General features: G+C 40.3%; 1 protein-coding gene and 1 long non-coding RNA gene across 13 annotated transcripts in view; one reads left to right on the top strand and one right to left on the bottom strand.

The window, feature by feature from the left end:
* SMG7 (SMG7 nonsense mediated mRNA decay factor) overlaps nt 1-12,375 on the bottom strand; it is an 80,611-nt gene extending 68,236 nt beyond the window's left edge. For all 12 annotated transcript variants that reach the window (XM_008984855.5, XM_035280220.3, XM_035280219.3 and 9 more), the window contains exon 1: nt 12,239-12,375. Coding sequence is in view for 4 of the 12 variants with exons in the window: in XM_008984857.5 (XP_008983105.1) it covers nt 12,239-12,267 (29 nt within the window). In the remaining 8 variants the exon portion in view is untranslated. The remainder of the gene's footprint in view (nt 1-12,238) is intronic.
* The window catches only part of LOC144580091 (uncharacterized), a 32,447-nt gene continuing 19,343 nt past the window's right edge, over nt 11,954-25,057 (top strand). Inside the window, exons 1-2 of the long non-coding RNA XR_013529001.1 lie at nt 11,954-12,045; nt 15,081-15,232. This is a non-coding gene — a long non-coding RNA (uncharacterized LOC144580091). The remainder of the gene's footprint in view (nt 12,046-15,080; nt 15,233-25,057) is intronic.

Below are 25,057 nucleotides of genomic sequence, written 5' to 3'. Positions count from 1 at the left end.
GTCCATTCCCTGATTATCTACCAAGAAAAAATGCATTAGGAAGGCTGACACTGATGAGAAAAGTGTTCAGATTCTATTTGTTTATAATTGTATACATTATGTTTTATATAAATAAACAAAATAAAAATAAAAACAAAAGCATACAATCCTAAGCAAATAATAATATAAAACTATACAGATAAAATCAGCCTGCTCTCTAGGTTCAAAACCCAGCTTTGCCACTTTCTTCATGTATGTCTCCTGTGCCTGTTCACCTAGCTGTGAAACAGAGCAATAGTAACATACATCTACTATTCAAAGAGCTAGTAAACACAGAATATTTGGAATAGTGTCTGGCACAACATAAAAGTGCTGGCTATTACTATGATCAATCATGTTAAAAGAACAAACAGACTCTCTGTGAAGTTATTTCTTATTGTTAGTCTATGCAAGCCTCAATGTCAGAACTGAAAAAAGAAAAGGTACGTCAGTGTATGCCAGATTACATGTGAATGGAAGCTAACCCAGAACCATATGACAAAGGGTCTAAGAGCACAATAAAGAAGGCTTTCAAATAACAGGTCAAAATGATTACTAAAAACATAATTTATAAAATCATAAAATAACATACCAAAAATAATTTAAGATAAAGGATATTAACTCAGGAGTCCCTTTCTAAGCTTCACAAAGATTTATATTAAAGGGCATACCTATATGGTCACATCAGGATATACTGCATACCTCTCCCAAATGCAACACAAAAGCAAGTAAACCCTCATACAAAGGAAATGCTAACAAATCCCTGTTAGCATTTAAAAGGAGAGAGGATTGTTCTTGGTGACACATTCATGAGAGCTGCCATCACTTGTAGTTTCACATCAGCTGCCAAAAATAGTGGAAAGACTAATTGTTATTTCAGGAATAAAGAAAGAGCATATGTAAAAAATAAAAAAGCAGAAAAGCTTCAGGGTTATTGTGATATGAGTTGGCCATCTGTATCTGTGGGTTTCTCATCCATGGATTCAACCAAGGGCAGACCAAAGAAAAAAAAAATCAGAAAAAAAATACATACATAATTTTTTTAAATACAAATTAAAAAGCAATATAGTGTAATAACTACTTACATTGTATTACATATTGAAGTGATCTAGAGATGACTTAAAGTAGAGAATGTATGCAGGTTATGTGCAACTACTGTGCCATTTTATATAACGGACTAGAGCACCTACAGATTTTGGTATTGTGGGGGTCCTGGAACCAATCTCCCATGGATACCAAGGAATTATACTGTGTATATCTTCTCATGTAATTCTCCCAGTAATTCTACCATGGCCATTTTACCAGCAGCAAAACTGAAACTAGAGAGGTTCAAGGTCATACTGCTGGTACATTGTAGGGATCTGAACTCAGGACAACCAAAATACAAATTAAGCCAAACTTATTTCAAACGCCTTGGTTCATTCAACTTGCTATGCCATGCTGCTGTCTTAGGGAGCCAAAGAGACCCATGTATGAGTTTAAACAACTAAATTAATACATTACATTAGAAAACCGGAAAGCAATTAATCTGTTACATTCTTTTCATTTCAAAAACCAGAATTTATGACCAATATGCCTTATCATTTGAGTTGTGCTTCTTAAAATGGTCTAACCTTTTTCATCAAAAAACAAAGCTAATGATTATTTCAGACAAAGTATAACACTGTCATTTTGGTTATTTAAACAGAATTTGAGGAATATGATTTCACAGAATTAGCTATTAATAGCACAAAAATTTCACTTCAAAGTATATTACACAAGCTGCATGTATGTGCACACAAAAAATCTGCAGATGTCCTAAGACACTCTTCAATATCCAAATTTATCCTATGGTGGTTCTCTTAACACTAAGCTTTTTTACTTTTTTCACTGTAATAAAAAAATAAAGTAAGTGGTCTTTAACTCATTTTTTTCATTGAATACCATTTTCCAGTTGCATTTTACTTTGATTATCTCACTACTGATTATCTCGTTACTGTACAGTATCTCAAAGGAAATCTGTTCAGGTGATCACCTGATACAAAATTAAATAATAATTCATGATCTTTCTAAGAGGCAGTATTAGTAAAACAGACACATCCAATATACTGTATCCCAACTAACACAGCACTGAAGTATTATTATATGTTTTTGGGAAGACAGAAAGAAAAAGAACTCAACTTCTGTGATCTGAGAACCCAGAGAGTTTTGGGATGAGGATATTAACAGAATATAACAGTTATAACAGACTTTTAGAATCATGCTTATCACTTAAGACAAGATACCACAGTAGGAAAATGCCATCAAGAACTGTGAGAACTAAATGCTAATCAAAGAGTCTGTTCTTTATGACTTGAAAAAGTTAAATCCAAAGACACTTCACTTAACCTTAGTAACTAAAGATTTCTGATATTTCCCCCTAATGCTATGAAACTTCTCCTTCCCACAACTCAACCTCCATTCTACCTCCTTATCTCAAGGTGAGGATCCTATAAATGAAGTCCCACGAGCCCAAAGCTGTTTTCAGAATTACTATACATTAGTCCTCCATTATCCATGAGAGATGACCCTGTGGATGCCTGAAACTTCAGGTAGTAACAAATACTATCTATGCCACTTTTTTCCTATATGAACTTACCTATGATAGTTTGACTTACAGATTAGGCACCGTGAGAGACTAACAATAGCTAATAATAAAATGGAACAATTATAACATATGCTATAATACAGGTTATGTGAACATGGTCTTCACTCTCTCAAAGTATCATATTGTACTGTATTTATCTATTTTCTGACCTACTTGTAGTTACCATTGACCACAAGGTAACTAAAACTATAGTTAAAGGAGGACTACTGTACTCACTCACACTCATCATCATCTCCCACATAAAAATTTCATAATGTTCCAAATAGCTATTTTTTTTACCTAAGATGAGGCTACTTACAAAAGTAGGGGGAGAAAATCTAAATCTTCAAGCATCTCAGAGGAAGTACTGTAGGCATTGTATGTGTCTCTCTCGTGTCCTGCTGCTCCAATAGGAATGTGCATAATACAAACCATCAATTCAAATATAAACTGCTCCCCTTAAGATTACCAGGTTCACTGAAAGAGATCCTTAGACTCCCCCCAAAAATGCAGAATGAAATATGGACTAATCAAAATCTCTAGTTTATATGACCTAATCTGACTGGTAGTTTGTTTACATCAACCAAACTCAGTCATTCCTAGAATCAGGATTCTTTCAGAGTTCTTCAAACACACTGCATTGAGGCATTTTACTCATTTTCATTCTTTGCCCGCTATACTCTTCTTTTTCCACTTGGCTAATCCTACTCATCCTTTTAAAATTCAACTCATAGGGAGTAGTGGCTTATGCCTATAAATCCAAGCAACTTGGGAGGCTGAGGCAAGAGGATCTCTTAAGGCCAAGAGTCCAAAACCAGCCTGGGAACAGAGTGAAACCCTGTCTCTGAGATAAATAAAAAAAATAAATAAAACTGAACTCAGGTGTTCAGCTCCAGAAGTTTTCCCTAAACCTCCTATGCAGGAAAAGTTCCACCTCCCTTAGTACACTCATGGAATTCCTTGAAAACATTTGACACTGTATTTACCACATTATTTTGAAATATCTGTGCCACATCTGTTTCCCTCAGGAGCCACTATCCTAAAGAGCAAGCACTGGTTCATTTTTATATTCTCAGAGCCAGGCACTGGCACAGGGTAAGTATTCCTAAATGTTTTGCGAAAACAAAACAAAATCATGACAATTTTACACCAATTATGTACACTGTACATTTAAAAGATGCTGAGACATAGTCTCAACCATACTCAGTCTAGCTACAGAGATAAGTCACATATAAAAAAGATCATTGGCCAGGCATGGTGGCTCATGAGGTCAGGAGATGGAGACCATCCGGGCCAACATGGTGAAACCCCGCCTCTACTAAAAATACAAAAATGAGCTGGGCATGGTGGCACATGCCTGTAATTCCACCTACTCAGGAGGCTGAGGCAGGAGAATTGCTTGAACCAGGGAGGAGGAGCCGATATTGCACCACTGCACTCCAGCCTGGCAACAAAGCGAGACTCTATCTCAAACAAACAAAAGATCATTACAAAATAAAGAAATTAGAAGTACCAAGTGACTAAGATACAGGCGATGATACAAAGTTCAAAGAATGCAGAAATCACCAGAATAGAAATTAAATCTTCACAAAAGAAGGTGAAGCTTAAGCTAAGCTAGTACAGAATGGCACTTCCCACAGGGGAAATGACATGGGAAGAGAGATTTAAGCAGGAATGGGTATGCCATGTTTAGAAAACAATGAGATTACTCTGGCTAAGATAGTTGGTTTCTATCAAGGAGTAAAAAGATATTATGAGGCAGAGGTAGGTGCAGGTCATTTTATGAAAGGCCAACAATACCAGATTAGGAGTTTAAGGAAGTGAAAGCCATGTACAAATGCCTTTTCAAGACTATTAATATAGAAGCAATGCAAAGATTAACTGGCAGGGGGGCAGGGGGTAGGGAACCTGAAAAAGCATCAGAATTTGTTAAACACATGTAAACTTTTGTTATTTTAACACTGACAGCAATTTTAGGAGACAGATGTTCCATTTTACAAATAAAGAAATCAAGACCCAGAAATGTTACATTTTTAGCCCACGTGGAAAGTAGTGGGTGGTGCTTAAAGCTCCAAATCAATGCTTTCTTCTTGATGCTTGCAGGAAGAACTGCAGGTAAGGTAACAGAAGAATTTTTCAAAAGAATGGGCAATGTAATCAGAATTATGGAATCTTGATGCTAAACACAACAGCCAAAGCTCAGAACACTCCATATGGCCTGTGTATGTATCATTGCCAGTATGAAATATTTGGTAATTGAGTACTTACTTGCATGCTCAGTAAAACTATTTGAGGACATATTCTCTTCTTATCCCCAGCGACCTGGGATATAGCATGGTCCAAACTGAATGTTTATTGGTAGAATGGATGGAAGGACAGATGTGAGAGAGGCGGGCACAAAGGGGAAGGAAAACAAAAGTGTGAGTGTGAGAGGAAGGAAAACAATCATCAGTGAATGAATTTGGCCACTGTAAGGTCTTTGGCGCCTTTGGAAATGTCAATTCCAAAAATTTACTCGGAAAAAAAATGGATAGATGGCAAGGGATCAAGGAAAAGTAGTCAGTAACTAAAGGAAAAACACAGATTAGGGCAAACTTGAAATGCTTAGCCATAAAACAAAGGTAAAGAAGGATAGAACTTAAAGGTAAAGAAGGATAGAGCTTAAAGGAAAATCAGAACAGGAAGGTCTTTTAAGGGAAAACTGAGATTGGTTCACAGAAGGTAAGACCAGGAAAGGGAATAATTTAAGAGTCTAAAAGAAGAGGGCCAAACAAATGAAGAAAGGTCCTAAAGGATGGTAAACATTTAAGAGCACAGTTACCTGACCAAATTCCTTTTCCCGTTTTTGAGGCCTAAAGCAGCCACCAAATCTTTATCACTCCCACATCACCACTTCTCTGTCCATAAACCTATCTTACCTTAGAAAAACTTAGATGTGGTCAGAATACTAACTAACGCCATGTATTAGATGAGTGAAATAAATTTTTTAAAAATTTATTTGGAATAAAGGAGCCATGAGTTGTTTCCTTCCTGCCTAAAATGGCGATTTGCCCAATATCCACTTTTTACGGTCCCATCCATCTTTCAGTATCCAAACCAAATCTTACCTCCTCAAAGACACCCTCTTCCCCCCATCTCCACCTCTGTTGGAATAAACTTCTTGCCTATACTTAAACAGTACCTCTGATCTACTATTATAGCTACTTAAATGTCTTTCTTTTACTTTGCCAAAAGCAAAACCCTGGTTATTGTGCTCTACACAATAAATGTTCAATAATTGCCAGTAAAACAGAGCACAGACTTAAGAAATTAAAATATGTACAAGTGTTTATAGATAATGTCTGCCCATGGTAACTAGCCGATTACTACCTAAAAGACAGCTGAAAAGAAAATCTAAAGAAATAATCTGTGGCTTAGAGGAGAAAACAAGAAAATGAACCTATGTAGTACATATATATCTTTCCTACATATATTTTCTCAATCAGTGGTTCTCAACTGGGGTTGAATTTACAATCCAGGGAACATCTGGCAATGTGTGGACAATTTTGACTGTCACAACTGCAAGGGAAGATACTGGCATTTAATGGGTAGAGGCCAGGGATACTGCTGAACATCTTACAATGCTCACGACAATCCCCCATAACAAAGAATTACCTGGCCCAAAAAATCAGTAAATGCCAAGGCTGACAAACCTTGTTGTAAACGTAGCAGACAAGAAAAACACCCAAAGTTGCCACACAGTCTACTTGAGATTCCTAAAATGTTCTTAGACAATTAGTAGAATCACCTCCTCCTTCCACTGACTAAAAACTGGGTCTAAGGGAGAGTAAAAACAACGTTCCTAAGCAGCTCCACTTACATACTAACAAAAAAGGAGCTGGTTTCAAGCTCTCATTTATCATGTGACATATTTGCCAAAATTCCACCCTTATATTGCCTTGTAAATGCTTAGTTACAATCTCTCGGACAGCTGATAAGTCTATTCATAACAATACAGCAACTAAATTAGAATATAGCTTGATTGCAAAACTTTAATGGTAATATATAATGGCCAACAGACCTACACACAGATGAATAATCTACTGTCTACAAGACATATATTTTATCATTTACTCTCTACACAAGTTCGGTTGAACTAACCCATCTAAACTTTGAGGCACTAACTAATTCGTAACACTAATACAAAAATCTGAAAGGATAGCTAGAGGCAGCAAACAATTTTTCTCAAGTATGAAACACACAAGCCCTTTTAAAGTCTGAACCACTCTCCACTGCAAAACTGCCTTATGAGAAGCTTGCAATACTAGTGAGTCCAGATCTTACTGTAACACATCATTAAAACAACAACAACAAACTCAGCAACTGCTTCTTCTACCATGAAGGCACAAGACCATAGCTGTTAGAAAGCAAAGAAATGAAACATAAGATAGGACAGGAAGCATATTTTTTTAATCTGAATGAAATCACAAGGGAAGCAGAAATTAACTGCCAAAGTAATTTATTCAGACAATATCCAAGCAGGTAATATGCTATTAACACTGTCATAACAAAGACTTATAATCCTAAAGAGACAGCCATTCGTTCAAATAATTTCACCACATTTTGCTGATATTCTGAGACAAAAGCTACTTTACATTCTGTAAAGGATGTACTTGGTGGAAAGGAAGGGGATGGGACAGAGGAAGAAGACTTTGAGGACCATGTGGATTAAAATCAGCATGTGCTCAAAGACTTCTAGAAGCTTCAGGATACAGTGACGACCTGATCTAGCATTACTAGACTCTTCTAGAACCTGGAGCCCATGCTATTTGGTTATATGTTCCTCCCAATACTCCTACTATCTTCTCTGTTCCTCTCCCCAGGATAGGATAAGGCTCAGCTTGCTACTTTATCCAACCTTATCCCCACTATCTCTCTCTGTGCCAAGATTTATAGTGATAAATTTTTATTTTATACCATATTGGATATTTTAATTTCTATTTAAATGACAACCATTTTTCTGTTGGCTTAGAAAACAACCCTGTGGCTATTATATTAGTAACAAAGTTTCTGACAAGTGAGTCACTAAAATGCAGCCTCTTCACTACAAATATATCATACCAAAAAAAAAAAAAAATACACACACACACACACACACACACACACCCAGACCCAAAACAGGTACCTTCTGGACCTTTCCTGTAAAGGAGTCTAACAGTAGGAATCCACTTCAAGTGGATCTCACTGAAACATCCACAGCATAGGAAGAAATTAAAGACAAAAGAGAACAGTGAAGGAGGATAAGGAGGAAAGTTGAAGGGAATACAGAGTGTGAACAATGCCTCTCAAAACAGCAGCAGATGTCATTCAGTGGCACCTGTGCCACCTTTTATAACAGGATTTGGCCTGTTTGACTGGTATTCCCTATGGCTATGATTATTCTTTCTCATCTTCCAAAACAACTTTGATGTCTTCTCTGTCTGGTACTTTAACACTTCCCCCACTCCTGCTTTTCCAACTTTGATATGTTAATTTCCATTTTTCTTTTTTTCAAAATGCCATTCTTTTAAAGCATGATATTATACCTCACCTATAGCCTAGCCTCACCTTCTCCTACCATCACCAAATGAACTATATTCAATACACCCTTTACTTTTATTCAACAGAGGTGTCAAAGTCTTTAAAAATCTTTCATTCTGTCATAAACCAAGAAAAATACTCTGAATTTTCCTTCAATTTGAGTAATTTGTAGTGTGATTCAGCCTAAAACACCCATATTTAAGACCATTTGTTATTTCTATAAAACATAAGAAAGTATTTTCAGCTTAACTGATTCATGTATAAGTCTTGTCAATGTATTAAAAAGATACTTACCTTTCAACAAACAAAAAATTTCATTATCCTCTTCTGCCCGGAATATCATCACCTTTCCCACACAGAGGATAGGTTTACTTCCTTTCATCTCTGCTCTATGTTTTACAACTTGAGACTAATTCAGTTCCCCCGGTGCTGAATTCTCTTTATTGGTCTTACTGAGGCTTCTTACCTTTTATCTTCATTTCTGACCCTTTCAAAACAGCCATCTTGCTCCTTGGTTTCCCACCACCCCACCATTTCAATGCCAGATATCCTAGCTCATTTATTCTAACAAATTAAAATTCAGCTGAGACAAAACGAATTTTCATCTACATGAGGCAGGATCTGTAGCTATGCAGATTAAAAATTGCCCAGTCATGATCTTCCACCACTGACAAAGGTAGGCAAGAAAAATTTTTAAAGCCAAGGTCACGAAAAACAACTGCTATACCCCCGCAACCACATCCATTCAGCAATACTCGGCATCCTCCCTGAGGTGTCTATAAAAACCAACAGTTCTATTTTCAAAGAAAGTGAACATAATGCTTCCCTAAAGACATTCTCTAGTGTCCCCACTGCAGACTTTAAATGGAATGATAATCTAAAAGAGGAAGAGGGAAATTCAGACTGCCACAAGCCTTTATTTATGATTCCCACCACCATCACCTAGGTCTCAGACTTCTAACACTTGCTTTAATTTACTTAGGACAAATGCATAATACTGAGACAAGATTGGCTCCAGGAATCTTTAAGGAACACCAGGACCTATGCCTCCCCCATTTTGCTTGTTCAATTTTAGTTGAAAAATATCACTGTATTCAAATTTTTTCTTTTCTCCCTTCTTCAAAGAACTAAGTTCATCTCAAGCTATCACTGATTCCACGCCTAAGGAAAAGTCTTCCCTACCATGTTAACTTATAAAATATAAGGTACATTAACAAGAATCCTCTCAAAGTCCACTGAGCTTCCCATGAAAAGTACCACCACTCTGCCATTTTGCTTTTCATAACTTTCTAGATCCCCTGCCACTACCTTATTTGGGACCTAAGTCCCAAAGGGAACCTTTTGTAAGGGATAGAACCTTACAAAAAAAACAAAACAAAACATAGTTTTAAAGTCTTCCCCTTCTCTAAGCAGTAGTCACTCCCAACTAATCTCAGGCTCTAGCAACCGTACTTTTCTCTGTTATCCACCACTACATCACACAAACAGAGTAATTTTCCTAACACATAGCTATGAACATATTAATTCTAACAAATCATCTCAGATTCTCCATTGTCTAGCCATTTTTACTATATACTACAAAACATGACAGGATCCTCTTAAATCAGGTCACCTTATCAGTTAGGATTTCCCTGACCACCTTGTCCAGATAGAACAGTATATCCCCGTCTTACTTTATTTCTCTTCCTAGTGCTTGTGACACCTGATATATATTTAACTGCTATGTTTACTGACTCTGTTCTTCTACTATAATATATCCTCCCATGTTCACCCTTTTGTTCACCAGTGTACTCTCAACAGTAGAATATAGTATGTTCTCAATTTGTCTTTGTGGAAAGAACAGATGAACATTGACATGAAGTCTACTATAGCTGACTTGAAGTTAGAAGACCTACATTTGAGTTAAATTTCTATGTACCAGCTATATGACCCTCAACAATTTTACCTTCTTTGGGCTTACTTTCCTCATGTGTAAAAGGAAAGGGTCAAACCTGATAATCCCCACAATTCTATCTAAGCTTTCCCAGCTGTATCACCCTACCTTCTCATCTACCTGGACTGAACATCTCCCCTCCCTCAACTTCCCTATCTACACAACTCTGCTCAGATTTCTTCCATTTGGAATTCTCCTATTCTCAATCCACATCTGTTAAAATGAATATTAAGGATCAACAATATCCTAAATGCCACTTTCTTGAAGTCTAACAAACGGCAAGCTCTGTAAAAGGAGGGTGGAGTTTTATTTTTCTGTTCTCAGATGTTGGTACAATGCCTCCCATACAGGTGATCAACAAAACAACTAATGAATCATGAGTACACGAATGAGCAAATGAACAAAGGAAGTCTTTCCTGATTCCCTCCCATTGCTCAGCTGATCTCCTGCCTTTGGACTCAAAACACTTGGTATCTTTTATGATACTTACAGTCTTGTGCTGTTATTAACTTACTTGCCTAATAGATACTCAACTGCAAATTCCTTAAGACTAATCAGCACCCTGATGGTTTCCGTATCTCTCTACATCACCTACAACAGATCATTGTCATAGCTGTATTTATTTGATATATTAAGCAACGAAGGAATATTTGAAAAAATATTCCTTTGAGAAAATAGAGCCTCAAATTACAGACATCATTCCGTCTGTCCTATGGTCACTGGGAATACATGTTGTGTTAAAATCAGGCACTCAAGCATAGTCCAAATATCTCATAATTCTCTCCTCTCCCTATCTTGCTTAATAAAACTTTACTATTTTAAAAATTATAATGGCCGCTCTATGTATCATGTAACTACACACCTCTTGAAATATACATACAGGGATCCACACACATCAATATTTTCACTTCACTAAACAGCTAAAGTGACTTTTCCACTTATTTCAGACTTCCACCTCATCCAACTCCTTCCTCCGCAAGGTATGAAACAATTAAAAAAAAAAAAAAACTTTCCATAAGGCCTGCCTTTCTTAGTTCTGCTCCTGAATGACAAAAACGACCAATTTTAAAATCTTCCCCTTTTCTAAGCAGTAGTCACCTGCCAATTAATTTCAGGCTCTCGTAACCTTATCTTTCTCTGTTATCAAGATTTTTGACCCTCTTTACCTCTGCTTCTAAGCTCTTACTTCGCGTCCATGGAACCTTTCTGGCTGCACAGAAGCTGGTGTCCTTCCATCCAATATGTTCTCGCCATCATGTACTAAGTTCCAACCTATCTGCATCTTCTTCCTGAATTTGCATCAATCGCTGCCCTCCCCCACCCAGACACACATCTCACATACACACACTATATCCATGTGTTACTCTATCTCTAACATACAAGCTCCTTATACCACTCTTAATGAATACACACGACTCTCAGAATGGCATCTTCCAACTACACTGATTCTAACCCAGTTTCTTCTGGAAAACTCAACCTTGTCCACAGTGCCTCCTTCTCTCCTCACTTCCCCATCTATTCCCCTTCTTCATCCCCTCCCTACACCGCCAACTAACTGCAGATGACATTATTCCTCAATACTCCCAACCCGAGAGTGAAGAACAAGCTTCAGTTTCCTGCGGTCTCTCTCTCCTTCTGTCTGCCTTCCTCGGTTCCCCCGCCCCAACACTCCAGGTGTGTAGACTTCCACCCCGTCCCCTACTCAAGCATCGCTCCAACCAATCCCACGCCACACCACGAGTCCCCCGCCACAGGGATCAGACTCCTCCACACCCACCTCCACTCGGGGTCGCCGCCGCCTCCCCGGACGTCTCTCTCCACCCCTCGCTAGCGAGCCCGAGACCACGGGCGCGCGCGCACAGACATTCTCACGCTTCCCCAACCTCCCTCGGCGCACCGGGACGGGCCGGCTTCTCGGGAGTTCAGCCAGGTCGGTGGGGGTTACGCATCGATACCCGTTCCGCCTCCTCCCGCAGATCCCCTTGCAGCCCAAGCCGCCCTGCCCGGCGAGGAGAGAACGAAACTCCCCCGCCACCCCGGACTTACCACCTCGCTTGTCTGTTGCTCCATGCCCCAACCCTCGGCCCGCTCCCCCTACGTACCGGGCCGGCCTTGGCACTCACCGGAGGTACTGCGCGCTCTGCAGGCTCATCCTCCGCCGCCGCGTCTTCCCGCGAAGCCTCCGTGGGTCTCTCAGGCTCCTCGGAGCGGCCCCGCGGCACCGCGGGTGCTGGCGGCCGCCGCCATCTTCCTCTCCTCCGGCTCCTCCTCGCACGGCGGGGGGGTGGGGGTGAATGAGGCGAGGGGGAGGGAGCCGGGAAAGCTGCTCTCGCTGCTGCTCCGGCCCGTGGGGCGCAGGGACACTCCGACCGGGGGGGAGGGGGAGGGTAAAGGGAGGGGGCGGGGGAAAGAGGAGAAGCGGAGGAAGGAAGTCAGCGGCGAGGAGGAGGGGTCCCTCTCGCGAGATTTCAGCAGCGCCTGTCCCTCCCGGTGATTTCCGCCTCTCTGTAGCGCTCCCTTTTGGGATCAACGAGCTGTGTGGCACCTGTGCGGCTTCTGAGCGACCTGCTGGTGGCGCCTGGTGGCTTTCTGCCAATCCACTCCTCTCCTCCCGCGCAAGAGGGCAATCCCAACCCCACCGAGAACATTGAACCCAGAAGAACCGGGAGTTACACTCAAAGTCTTCCCCCTTCTTATCACTCCAGCCGATTTCCCTCTTCCTTTTTGCACGCCTTCACTCTTCCCCCCCGGAAACGCCGCCCCTTCCTCCTACAGTTCCGCCGGGCAGTCCCTCGACTCTCATCTTCCCTCGCGTGTAGACAGTGACTCGAAGGACTCCCTCCTCTTCTCTGCAGCCCCTCCCCAAGCACACTGGGAGACTGTTAGAGGGGATAGGGTGGGGCCCGAAGAGGAAGAGAAAGGAAACCAATCGGATTGGTTAGGTAGCTGCCATGGCAACTGGAGCTGTGGTTGTATTGTCATAGTAACCGATGTGTGCGGACAGGGTGACTCTCCCCTTGGCGAATGGATTCCCAGGAAACCGCCCAGGGTTCCCCGTTGGCATCTCTTCCATCTAAAAGCCTCCCCCAAGTTGGGAATCGAGGTAGTTATCCCCGGTGATGAAGTCCACTTACTCCTCCCTTCCCACTTCCCACAGCAATTGGGGGGACAGGCCGAGGCATTCACCATGGGCTTTTCCACCCGCCTGCGGGCGGGAACCACCTCCATCGTTTCCTCTCAGAGCCAGGCGTGGAGAGGGCTGGGCCTGCGAAGAAGATGCATGGCCTGGAGGCTGGCGGGCGGCGGACTGGAGTCGGGAGGGCGAGGCGGCCTCGGCAAGCGGCGAGGAACGGCGAAGGGTTTTCCCCATAACTGCAGTGGGCTCTGGGAGGCGGGATCCCGCCAGGACGGGGTCCCTGAGGGAGGAGAGCGGCACACGACAGCCGCGATGCCTCCCCTGCCGACGCGGATAGCTGACTTCTCCTGGCGGGTCGACCCCTCCCTCAAATCCACACCGCCCACGTACTGCCTCTGGACCTAGCCGTTGCGAGCCTGGCCAGGGTGAGGGTGGGAACACATCCTAGAAGGCTAACACGTGGTTTTCTATCATTTAAGCTGGGGACGAGCAGCAAGACTGACTATCGCCATCACTCTGATAGGCACCCCACGATGGGGATCTCGCTTGATTATTAAGGGCAGACCTCCAAGTTCCTCTCTCCTCTGCAGCCTTTCCCCTCTCACAGGTCTGCAGTGTTTTAAAACTCGTCATTCTATGTCGTTGGGTGAGAGAGGAAAACATTGGATAAAATAGTATCAAGAAGAACCCTAGATACATCTGTCTGATGAAAGGAGTCTAGGAAAGGAAGTTTCATTCTTAGAACAGATCTTTTTGGATATTTATTGTTTCGTGTCAGGTTTCAGGCCAAAAAGCTGAAATAACGAATGAAGTCAATAATAATATGGAGTGTATGGGAAATAACTGGAAAATTCATCATCCTTGGCTTGAAGAAATTGACATTTTACAACTTGTATTTTCAGTTCGTATTGTGGAATCATTTAAGCAGCCATCCCAAAGTACTTTAGGATATGTCACTGTATAAAACCTTCCGAGAATGCAGCCGTCATAGGATGGTTAAAATCAGAATTTTAATGGGCTATTTTGATTTGGTTTGGTCTGGTATGGCTACATGATTTCTGCTGTCTTTTTCCATGCTATCTGAAGAGGCACTTTCAAGATCCTTCCCTGAGACCTGCACCAATCAAACTATGCCAATGTTCATTTGAAACATCAGGTATAAGTTTAGCGGAAACGAAAGTAGAACCTGCTTTGAAATAAATTCCGAGGACAGATTGTCATTAATGAAATAGAAAGTGGACTATGCCCCTCATGTTGCCAGCGCCTGGTATGATGCGGCGTGACGCGCGGCGCTTGCGGCAGTACAATGCCCCCAATCACCCGCCCGGCACCGACGCGCCACCCACTCACGGGAAAGAGAGCCACCTAGTGAGGGATTATTCTCATCTCCGCGGTGGGGTTCTGCTTTTCCTTCTACCCTGAGCGCCCAGGGATAGAGAGTCCTATTACCTATTACCTAAAATAGCCTACATTTCTTTCCTAAAATGTATTGGTTAGATATTTTTCTTTTCTCTCTCTCTTTTTTTTTAACTTAAAGACCAGTGTGATAGTATAATGATTAGATTTTTTAAATATTTCAACCTGAATAAAAATTGTAATAATTACCTCCTTACTAATCATGGTAATAGCCATTTATGTCTGTGGCACATATCTCCAGTAGAGAGTATATGAACAGATATGATCGGTTCCTGATAAGCAATCTAGGAAAATGTTACTACTGTCTTCTCATTTTGGAAATAGAGAAACGGATCAGAAAGATGAATGCTTTTGTTATGGTTTGCTGGTTTATTTATTCCATAAACATTTACTGAGTGCTTATTATATTTCAGACACTGTCCAGGTTATGATGGAAACCACAATGAAAGAGACCTGGTCCCTGTCTTGAATGAACCCACTTGCTGGTAGAGATTTCAGAGTAACAATTAGGATACAATATAAGGGAAACCGTAATTGAGGTAAAAACAAAGTAGGAACACATGAGGTAAGAAATAATAAACTCTGTGTTTTATAGCAGCTTTCCTAAGAATTTTATAAGCCTCTTCAATAGCTTTACAATATTGCTAACTAAAGAGAATAGTAGCATTTATATTTTAGAGATTAGACTTTTGATACTAATATTAAAATTACTTTCAAAAATCAATAGGACTCAGAAATATTATTACCTTTTATTTATATACTGTTTAATAGACATTTTCCAATTTCATCTATGTCTACTTGCCCTACTCAACAAACTTGTAGAATACAGATGTCTTTCTGCAATAGCTATTATTCACCTTTTTCCCCTGCAGATATAAGATTACATCTAAACCAAAATAAATTAAAGAGAAGCTTCCTTACTTACTTTAATCCTACCAGATTTTAAGTTTTTGGGTTTGTCTTTCTGGCTAAGTGATTTCATGGAAAGATCATAAGCTAACAGACCTGAGTATGCATTCCAACTCTACCATCTTGGTATCTGAACTTCGGTTTGCTCTTTGACCAAAGGAAACATTTCCTGTTATAGGTTTCCTGTGGCCTTTAACGATGACATACCCTTTTGTCTTTTTTTAAATTATTATTTTGGAGTGCAGTGGCACAATTTCAGCTCATTGCAACCTCTGCCTCCTGAGTTCAGGCAATTCTTGTGCCTCAGCGTCCCAAGTAGCTGGGACTACAGGCGCATGCCGCCATGCCCGGCTACTTTTTGTATTTTCAGTAGAAACAAGGTTTAGCATGTTGGCTGGGCTGGTCTCGAACTCCTGACTTCAAGTGATCCAACTTGTCTCAGCCTCTAAAATTGCTGGGACTACAGGTGTGAGCCACCATGCCCATCCCCTTTAGCTCTTTTATATCAAGCTAAAATGAGTAAAATAGAACTACTACAGCATAACATTATTTTGTTTTTAAACGAATAGTCTAGTCTTTTTTTCTTCTTCTTCTTCTTCTTCTTTTTTTGAGATGGAGTTTTGCTGTTGTTACCCAGACTGGAGAGCAATGGCACAATCTCAGCTCATCGCAACCTCCGCCTCTCGGGTTCAAGCAGTTCTCCTGCCTCAGCCTCCCGAGTAGCTGGGACTACAGGCGCGCACCACCACCCCCAGCTAATTTTTGTATTTTTAGTAGAGATGGGGTTTCACCTTGTTGACCAGGATGGTCTTCATCTCTTGACCTTGTGATCCACCTGCCTCGGCCTTTTTTTTTTTTTTTTTTAATAGAGATACAGTCTCACTGTTTTGCCCAGGCTGATCTCTAACCCCTAACCACAAGCAGTCCTCCCGCCTCAGCCTCACAAATAGCTGGGATTTTAGGTGTAAGACACTGTACTCAGCTCTCAATCTAGTCTTTGTCTATAATACTCACAGGTCTGAACTCACCTTCAAATCTATTGTCATCCAGTGCTAGAAGATAGACTTCTTTATTCATGACTCTGATCACAGAAAAGAACACATTATCAGGACATTATGAGTCAGATGCTAGAGATATACAACTTTTCAAAAACCTTTTATCACGTAAAACAGCCTAATAAAACCATACTTCTGTCCAAGTAAATAGAATGGCCTCTTTTCAATCAAACACTGAGTACTTGCTGAGAAGCTACTCTTAACACTCTTACCAAATTTACCCAGCGCTTTGGTAACCTGACAATTAATACGCAGCAGGCCTCCACCCTATTTGCAATAATAGACAGCCTGTTCCATTACATCATAACAAGACGTCATTTATTTTAATATTTAGCCTACATATTCTGAATGTTTCTAAATGCCATGCACAGTTAGGAACTTGATCAATCATTCTCATCAAAGTACAAACACATTTATTATCAAATGCATACTCAGTCATACTCAGTACACGATGTGTGCAAAGCTAGTCAGTACCACACCTCAAACCATAGAGTTAAGTGATTCAATCAAATGAGTGATTTATTCTCTTCAAATAGTGAGTCAGATACAAATTGATATTTAAATTCAGGTCTCCTGTTGCTCAAGATTTCTTAGATCAAGGGTCAGTAGCCTTTTTCAAACAGTTTGCCAACTGTATATTTATTCGTTCACTCCAAAGAGGGAGTCATTTAGCCTGAAGAATAGTCAGGAAGCATTGCAGACCAAGATTGAAGAAAAGAAACTTCTGATTTGGGAGGCAGTCAGGTGACACTTGGGGAATAATATTAAGAGCTCTCTCTCCCCCTTCACTTCTCCATTCTCCTAATATTTACTAAGGGAAACCTTATTATCTTCAAGGTTTCCCCCGACTCCCAATAAGCAAATACCTCTGAGAAATTACCACACCTAAAATTCCTATCTGCTGATTTAATGGACACAGACAATCTGGAGAAGACAAAAAGAGATGCTCATGGGGAAGACTGAAAAGTATTGAAAAACTAAAATAAAAACCCTAGCCTCTCTTACTTTATTGGCAGAAAGCTTTAGCATTCATGAATCTCTTTACTACCCCAAGCACAGTACTTACTGAAATTATATTGGGGTCCCTAATCTAACAGCAACATATTTCATGTCAGAGTCTGTAGAGTTACCCAGAAGTTGCCATATATTTTTCTTAAAACACCCAACTAAAGTAACATAATCTTTTAATATTTTCTAGTTTCTACTTTCCTTTTATCAGGTAGATACTACTTTGGAGCACAAAGAATGTGATACTGATATTCATTGTCATAAATCTGTTCTTCAAAACCATGGGAAACAAGTACATGCATATATATGTGCACACACTGATATGGTTTGGCTGTGTCCCCGCCCAAATCTCATCTCAATTTGTAATCCCCACATGTTGAGGGAGGGACCTGTAATTCCTACATGTTGAGGGAGGGAGGTGATTGGATCATGGGGGTGGTTTCCCCCATACTGTTCTCATGATAATGAGTGAGTTCTCATGAGAGCTTATGGTTTTATAAGTGTTTGGAAGTTCCTCCTTCGTTCGTCCCTCTCCTTCTGCTTCATGAAGAAGGTGCCTATTTCCCCTTCCACCATGGTTGTAAGTTTCCCGAGGCCTCCCCAACCATGCAGAACTGTGAGTCAATTAAACCTCCTTTGCTTATAAATTACCCAGTCTCGGGTAGTATATTTATAGTGGTGTAAAAACAGACTAACACACACCTTCCTCCTTTCCCTGGCATTATTATTGTGCCAATTTCATTTGCAATTCAAGTTAAAATGTGATAAAGATGAAAAGCAAGGAAACTTAGGACTTAGGTCCATCACTTCAAGGCATAATAAGAACATGTATCCAAGCACTTTTTTGCTGTGCTTAATAATCCTAGGGTCTTTTCTATTCTTGGAAAACTTTTACATATCAAAAACCTGCATAGTTTGTCCCATATTTGTAAAAGTAGTTCCTCCTCCTCCTCCTCCTCCTCCTTCTTGTTCTTTTTCTTTTTTTGAGACAGGGTCTTGCTCGGTTGCCCAGGCTGGAGTATAGTGGCATGATCATAGCTCACTGCAACCTTAACTTCCGTGGCTCAAGTAATCCTCCTGCCTCAGACTCTTGAGTAACTGGGGCTACAGGCTGGCCTCACCATGCCCAGCTAATTTTTTTTTTTTTTTTGGAAACTCAGAGGTCTGCTTATGTTGCCTAAGCTGGTCTTAAACTCCTGGGCTCAAACAGTCCTCCTGCCTCAGCTTCCCAAAGTAATGGGATTACAGGTGAGCCACATCATCCAGTCATATTTGTAAAAATTCTTAAGGTTAGCCTGGCGCAGTGGCAGGTGCCTATAATCTCAGCTACTCAGGAGGCTGAGGCAGGAGGATCATTTGAGCCCACAAGTTTGGGACCAGCCTGGGCAACATAGCAAGACTCGATCTTTAAAAAAAAATCTTAATATTATTGGATTAAGATGTAAGAACACATTCTGGAACAAATTAAATAGTAAACTAATGTGTACATATATTCCACATTTTAGCTATGTTAAGCTTTATAAAAAGTTTTTTTTTTTCGCCTGGCTTTAAGTCTCCATTGCCTTTCCATTACCCTTAGGATAAAGTTTCCAATCCCTAGGATGACCTGTGTTCTGGTCTCTGCCTGTCTTTTCACTGACATCCCTCCCTTCCCCCTGGTATCACCACTCTAGCTATAGTGACCTTCTGTTAAGTCCTCGAATAGGCATTGTTCCTTTCTTCTCAGAGCCTTTACATAAGTTTTTCCCTCTATCTACATAATTCTTCTCCACAGACGACTCCTCTGTCTTCCTATGCGTCAAGCCTAAATCTGAACTTCTTTGAATAAACTTTGTCTACTCCCCAGCCCCCAAACATCAGGCTAAGTTGGCCAAACTGATTAGATGTTCCCATAGCACTCTTCCCTTCTTTTTCATACCATTTGTAAATCTTTTATACTTGTAAATCATTATTTAATATCTGTTACCTCCAATTGTAAGTCCTGTAATAGTAGATGCTGTGCCTATTTTGCTTACTCTTGTATTATCATTCCTCTTGCAGAACACCAGATACAAGGAATGCTCAATAAATGTTCATTAAATCAAGGAATTAAAAAACAAAAAACAAATTAATAGAAATTTGGGAGCTGGGCACAGTGGCTCACACGTGTAATCTTAGCACTTTGGGAGGCTGAGGTGGAGGATTGTTTGAGCCCAGGAGTTTGAGACCAGCCTGGGCAACATAGTGAGAACACGCCCCTATCTCTAAAAAAAAAAAAAAAAAAAAAAAAAAAAAAAAAAAAAAAAAAAAAAAAATCTGGACCATGTGTTCTTTAGAAGTAATCCCAAAGCAGTAAGAAAAGAATTTTATTGGGCCTTGAGATAATCTGGGTAATTGCAATCATTATTACATTTAACAAGATTAAAGTTTTAACTAAATGAAATATTTAAGCAATGAGTAAAGGGCATACTTGTAAGATGAAGGATAATGCATCAGTTATCTCAACAAAGTCTCAGACTTCCATGAAGAAAAGACAGGCTTCAATGGCCAAATTATTTTTATTTAACTTTATATTTTTTATATTTGAGATTAGGTAAAGCAGTTAATTCTTTCATTATGTGGCAGGAAAGGGTGCTAGGGAAGCATGGCAAAAGAGAGGCTGATAGCCTCTCTTAATGTTCTTATTAAGAATATAATACAGAAAATTACCTTTAAAATTTCAGAAAGAAAATTGGATCAAAGTGTAGAATGGAAAGCTCAGTGGTCTCTATTTCTCACCAGAAAAGTGTTTATAAATTCTAGCAGTATTATTGTTAAATTTTTTGCCTGTAATGGGATAGGGCTAAATAAACTGTATATAGGATTTTAAGGAAAGGGATATATCCAATTTCAAAGTAAGTGTGATAATTATGTTTATGGAGGAGGCAGGTTCTGAATTTAATTAAGTGAGGCATGTAACATATGTAAGCAGCCTGGCACTTAGTAGACACTCAACAAATGTTACTGCTCTTACTGTATATAAATAGGGGGAATAAGAACTTCATACACACTCTAATTAATGTAGGTTAAATGTGTATTTAACAGCACAAAATGCTGTAGAATTGCCTTTGTAGAGAGGGAGGTACACAGCATACTGCCTCAAAACTATATGACCAGTTTTATCTTATGACTTTTCTTACATTTTCTTTCTTTCTCTTCTTTCTTTCTTTCTCTTTCTTTCTATTCTTTCTCTTTCTTTCTTTCTTTCCTTTCTTTCTCTTTTTGTTTTATTCTTTCTTTCCTCCTTTCTTCTCTCTCCTTTTCTTCTTTCTTTCTCTCTCTCTTTCTTTCCTTTCTCTCTCTTTCTACCTCCCCTTCCCTTCATTTCCTTCCCTTCCTTTTCTTTCTTTTCAACAGGGTCTCACCCTGTTGCCCAGGCTGGAGTGCAATGGTGTGATCAAGCTCACTGCAGCCTCAACCTCCTGGGTGCAACAGATTCTCCCATCCCAGCCTCACAAATAGCTAGGATTATAGGCATGCACAACCATACTGAGCTAATTTTTTTTTTTGAGGTCTCACTATGTCACCCAGGCTGTCGTGAACTCCTGACCTCAAGTGATATTCCCACCTCAGCCTCCCAAAGTGCTGGGATTACAGGTGTGAGCCACCATGACTGGCCAGTATAAATTCTTTCATCTATTTCTGAAGGATATTTCAGTTTATTAGCTGTCTTATATTTGAATGAAATGATAGCCAAGATCTGGTTCAAAGCTAAAGAGGATAAGGAGGCTCCTATGGAGCAAAGCCAGCTGCTCATGCTTTCCCCTGCCCTCTTTCAAACTAACACCTCTGGGATGGCTATGGCTTGCATGTTGTCTTACTCTTGCTCTCTTTCAAGCATTGGCTATTATGTTCCCATTATGGACGTCCAAGTCATCCAGTTCTTTGTCCAAGAGGACATGCATGGTTTTAGTTTGTTTGTTGTTGTTTTGAGACAAGGTCTCACTCTGTCACCAGGTTGTAGTGCAGTGGTACAATCACAGCTCACTACAGCCTCCACCTGCCGGACTCAAGCCATTTTCCCACCTCAACCTCCTGAGTAGCTGGGGCTACAGGCACATGCCACCATGGCTGGCCAATTTTTGTATTTTTAGTAGAGACGGGGTTTCATCATGTTTCTCAGGCTGTTTTTGAACTCCTGGGCTCAAGTGATCCACCTGCTTCAACCTCCCAAAGTGCTGGGATTACAGGCATGAATCACTGCACCCCACCAGTTTTAGTTCTTTTTAGTTATTGTTGTTGTTGCAGAAAGGTGATTTTATTTAGGTAGAGAAAAGAGAAGGAAAGGAGAAGAGGAGAAAGGCTTCCACGAAGAGTGTGGAAGGGGATTCCAGAGGGGAAAATCCTGGAGGGAGCTCCCACCATGTGGGAGGGGAAGTTTTAGTTCTTTAATAATGTCCTTGTGGTAAAACCAGGACCAGAGGGCATGCCAAATAATTGGAATCCCGACATTTCCAAAATATAGGCAGCAGTGACCTAGATGTTACGGAACGTTACCAGCTATAGAAAAAAGCTGAAATTAATTTCCTCTAAGTATTTAAGGAACAGCTAAATTTTAGCATGAAAGCACTGCAGGAATGTTAGGGACAGTTGAGTTTAATATCTATAGAGAATTTTCAATTGATGATGATCAATTCCTGTATTTCTCTGCTTTTTCAAGACAAATCTATATTGAAACTAAAACTTTACTTCTGGGAATCGTATTCATGGTGTGTCCTGCTTCTGTGGTGAGGTTCTACGAGTTGCGGATCCTCTCAAATTTTAGTATTTAGTAATGTATTCAGCCTTTCATTCAGTTTTCATAAATAGAATTTTCATTGTATCAGGTCATATGCTAGTCATTGGGGTGCAAATGATGAATGATAATGTCTTGCTCTCAGAGCTTAAGGTTTAAAAGAGAGTTAAGTAAAAGGGAAGTCATTATAGAGTAATAAATGCTGTGGTAGAGGTCTTTGGAACCATTCCACCTGAGATCAGTTACAGACATGCAATCAGATAATCCACGTAAGTGTCTCAGTCAACTGTAAACTCCTTCAGAATGAGATTTTGCAGAGTTTACCCGTTTCCATTCTATTTCCCAGCAGGAAAAGGAATACAGACAGCTCATCCTGCCAGAAAAGTGATGGAAAACCATTAAAAAAAATCTTATGCCTAAAAGATACAAAACTGTATGTGTAAAGGGAAACTATGAAATAGAATTACATAGAAAATGGTCATAAATAAAATGTTAATGGCAGTTATTTCTGAAGTAGACTACTTATGGTTGGCTTTAATTTCATACATTTTTCAACATTTCCTGCCAACCATAAAGCAAAGTTGAGGTTATTATTGTTATTGTTGTGGTGGTGGTTTGCATTATTTTTAAAGAATGACTGAACTAGATTACAGGAGCCTGAAAGCATCTTTGGAAGTTGAAAAGGAGGCAGATTAAAGATAAGTGTAGGGCTGGGCACAGTGGCTCACACCTGTAATCACAGCACTTTAGGAGGCCAAAGCAGATGGATCACGTGAGGCCAGGAGTTTGAGACCACAGCCTGCCCAACATGGCAAAACTCTGTCTCTACTGAAAACACAAAAATTAGCCAGGCATGGTGGCACGTGCCTGTAATCCCAGCTATTTGGGAGGCTGAGGCAGGAGAATTGCTTGAATCTGGGACGTGGAGGTTGCAGTGAGCTGAGATTGTGCCACTGCTTTCCAGCCTGGGCAACAGAGTGAGACTCTGTCTAAATTAAAAAAAAGAAATAAGTGTAATAGCTTTTCCCAACTGATGACTGAAAAAAAACAACAACCCTTGTTGCAGGCAATTCCCATAGCTCTAATGCAATATCAGGCGTTAATACTTATGTATGAGCAAAAATTGATAAGGATGATAATTTTTAATATGCCATTAGTGACCAAAATGCATCTTTGGTAATTTTTGGATCTACTTCTGGGAACCATCACAGCCTGAGAAAGATGGCATGCTCTGCATGGAATTCACAGAGAATTTTTTTAAGTAATAAAAGTCTAAAGTTATACCTTTATTTGCCATTTTGCCTTTTCTTACCTTTATAATTCTTTTCTCTTCCTCCCTCAACTCTAAGTCATGTCACCAGCCCCTCCCAGTTATGTAATAACTTGTATTTCCTCAGTTCTCTGGAATGTGGCCAGTCAGGAACTTCCCTTTTTTATTTTTATTTTTATTATTCCTTTTTGTGGGTAAGAAAGTAAAAGAGGTGGGAAAACTGAATTAAGAAAGAAGAAAGAATAGGGGAAGAGAGAAATAGAAAAAAAACATGAAGTCTGGAAGAAGAGAAAGAAGAGATAGATGAGCAAAGAAACACATTGCCTCATGGTAGCAATAGTTGTCAGACACCCGTCTATTATAATCTGTTTTCCACAGGAGAATTTTTTTTTTTTTTTTTGAGCTGGAGTCTTGCTCTGTCACCCAGGCTGTAGTGCAGTGGCACGATCTCAGCTCATGGCATCGTCCACTGCCCAGGCTCAAGTGATTCCCCTGCCTTAGTCTCCTGAGTAGCTGGGATTACAAGCGCCTGCCACCACGCCTAGCTACATTTTTTTTTTTTGTATTTTAATAGAGACGGGGTTTCACCATGTTGGCCAGGATGGTCTCAATCTCCTGACCTTGTAATTCTCCCGCCTCAGCCCGACGTGCTGGGATTACAGGCATGAGCCACTGCACCCATCCTTCCATGGGAGATTTTAAGAAGAGGCTAGATTCCCAGTTTGTCTTAAAAGCAAGAAAAGGGACTCTGTCACCTCTAATATATACCTCCAGACTCAGCAATCTCTCAGTTCTGAGTGGGGCATCCCTAGTTTTGCTGCCTAAAATCTGTGACAGCTGAAAATGATTCCATTTAAGGTCCAGTTCAAGAAGCTATACATCCTGAGGAACTTTATATTGCAATTTAAAAGACGGAGACTCTCCAGATTGCTTGAGCCCAGGAGTTCGAGACCAGCCTGGGCAAATGGCAAAACTCCATCTCTACCAAAAAAAAAAAAAAAAAAACATTAGCTGGGTATGATGAAGCATGCCTGTAGAACAAGCTACTCAGGAGGCTGAGGTGAGAGAATCCCTTGAGCCTAGGAGATGAAGGTTGCTGTGAACCAAGATTGTTCCGCTGCACTCCAGCCTGAACAACAGAGCCAGACCCCATCTCATAAATAAGCAAATAAAGAAATAAATGTCAATATTCTCCAAAACAGAGTGTATCATTTGAATATGGACTTTGTGTATAAGGTGAAATGTCACTCTACTTTCACACATTTTAGTACAGGTGGAAATACCATTTAAAACAAAACAAAGCAATGTAGTCCAGACAGTTGTTGTAAACTACTATTTATTCTGCAGAAACTCCTTTTTTACCCCTCAGGTAAGCTTCAGATAGGTAGCCAGGAA

This window comes from Callithrix jacchus, chromosome 18 (genome assembly GCF_049354715.1).
Source record: "Callithrix jacchus isolate 240 chromosome 18, calJac240_pri, whole genome shotgun sequence".
NCBI classification, from domain to species: domain Eukaryota; kingdom Metazoa; phylum Chordata; class Mammalia; order Primates; family Cebidae; genus Callithrix; species Callithrix jacchus.
The sequence above is the reverse complement of the archived record's forward strand: the minus strand, read 5'-3'. Positions and strand labels throughout refer to the sequence as shown.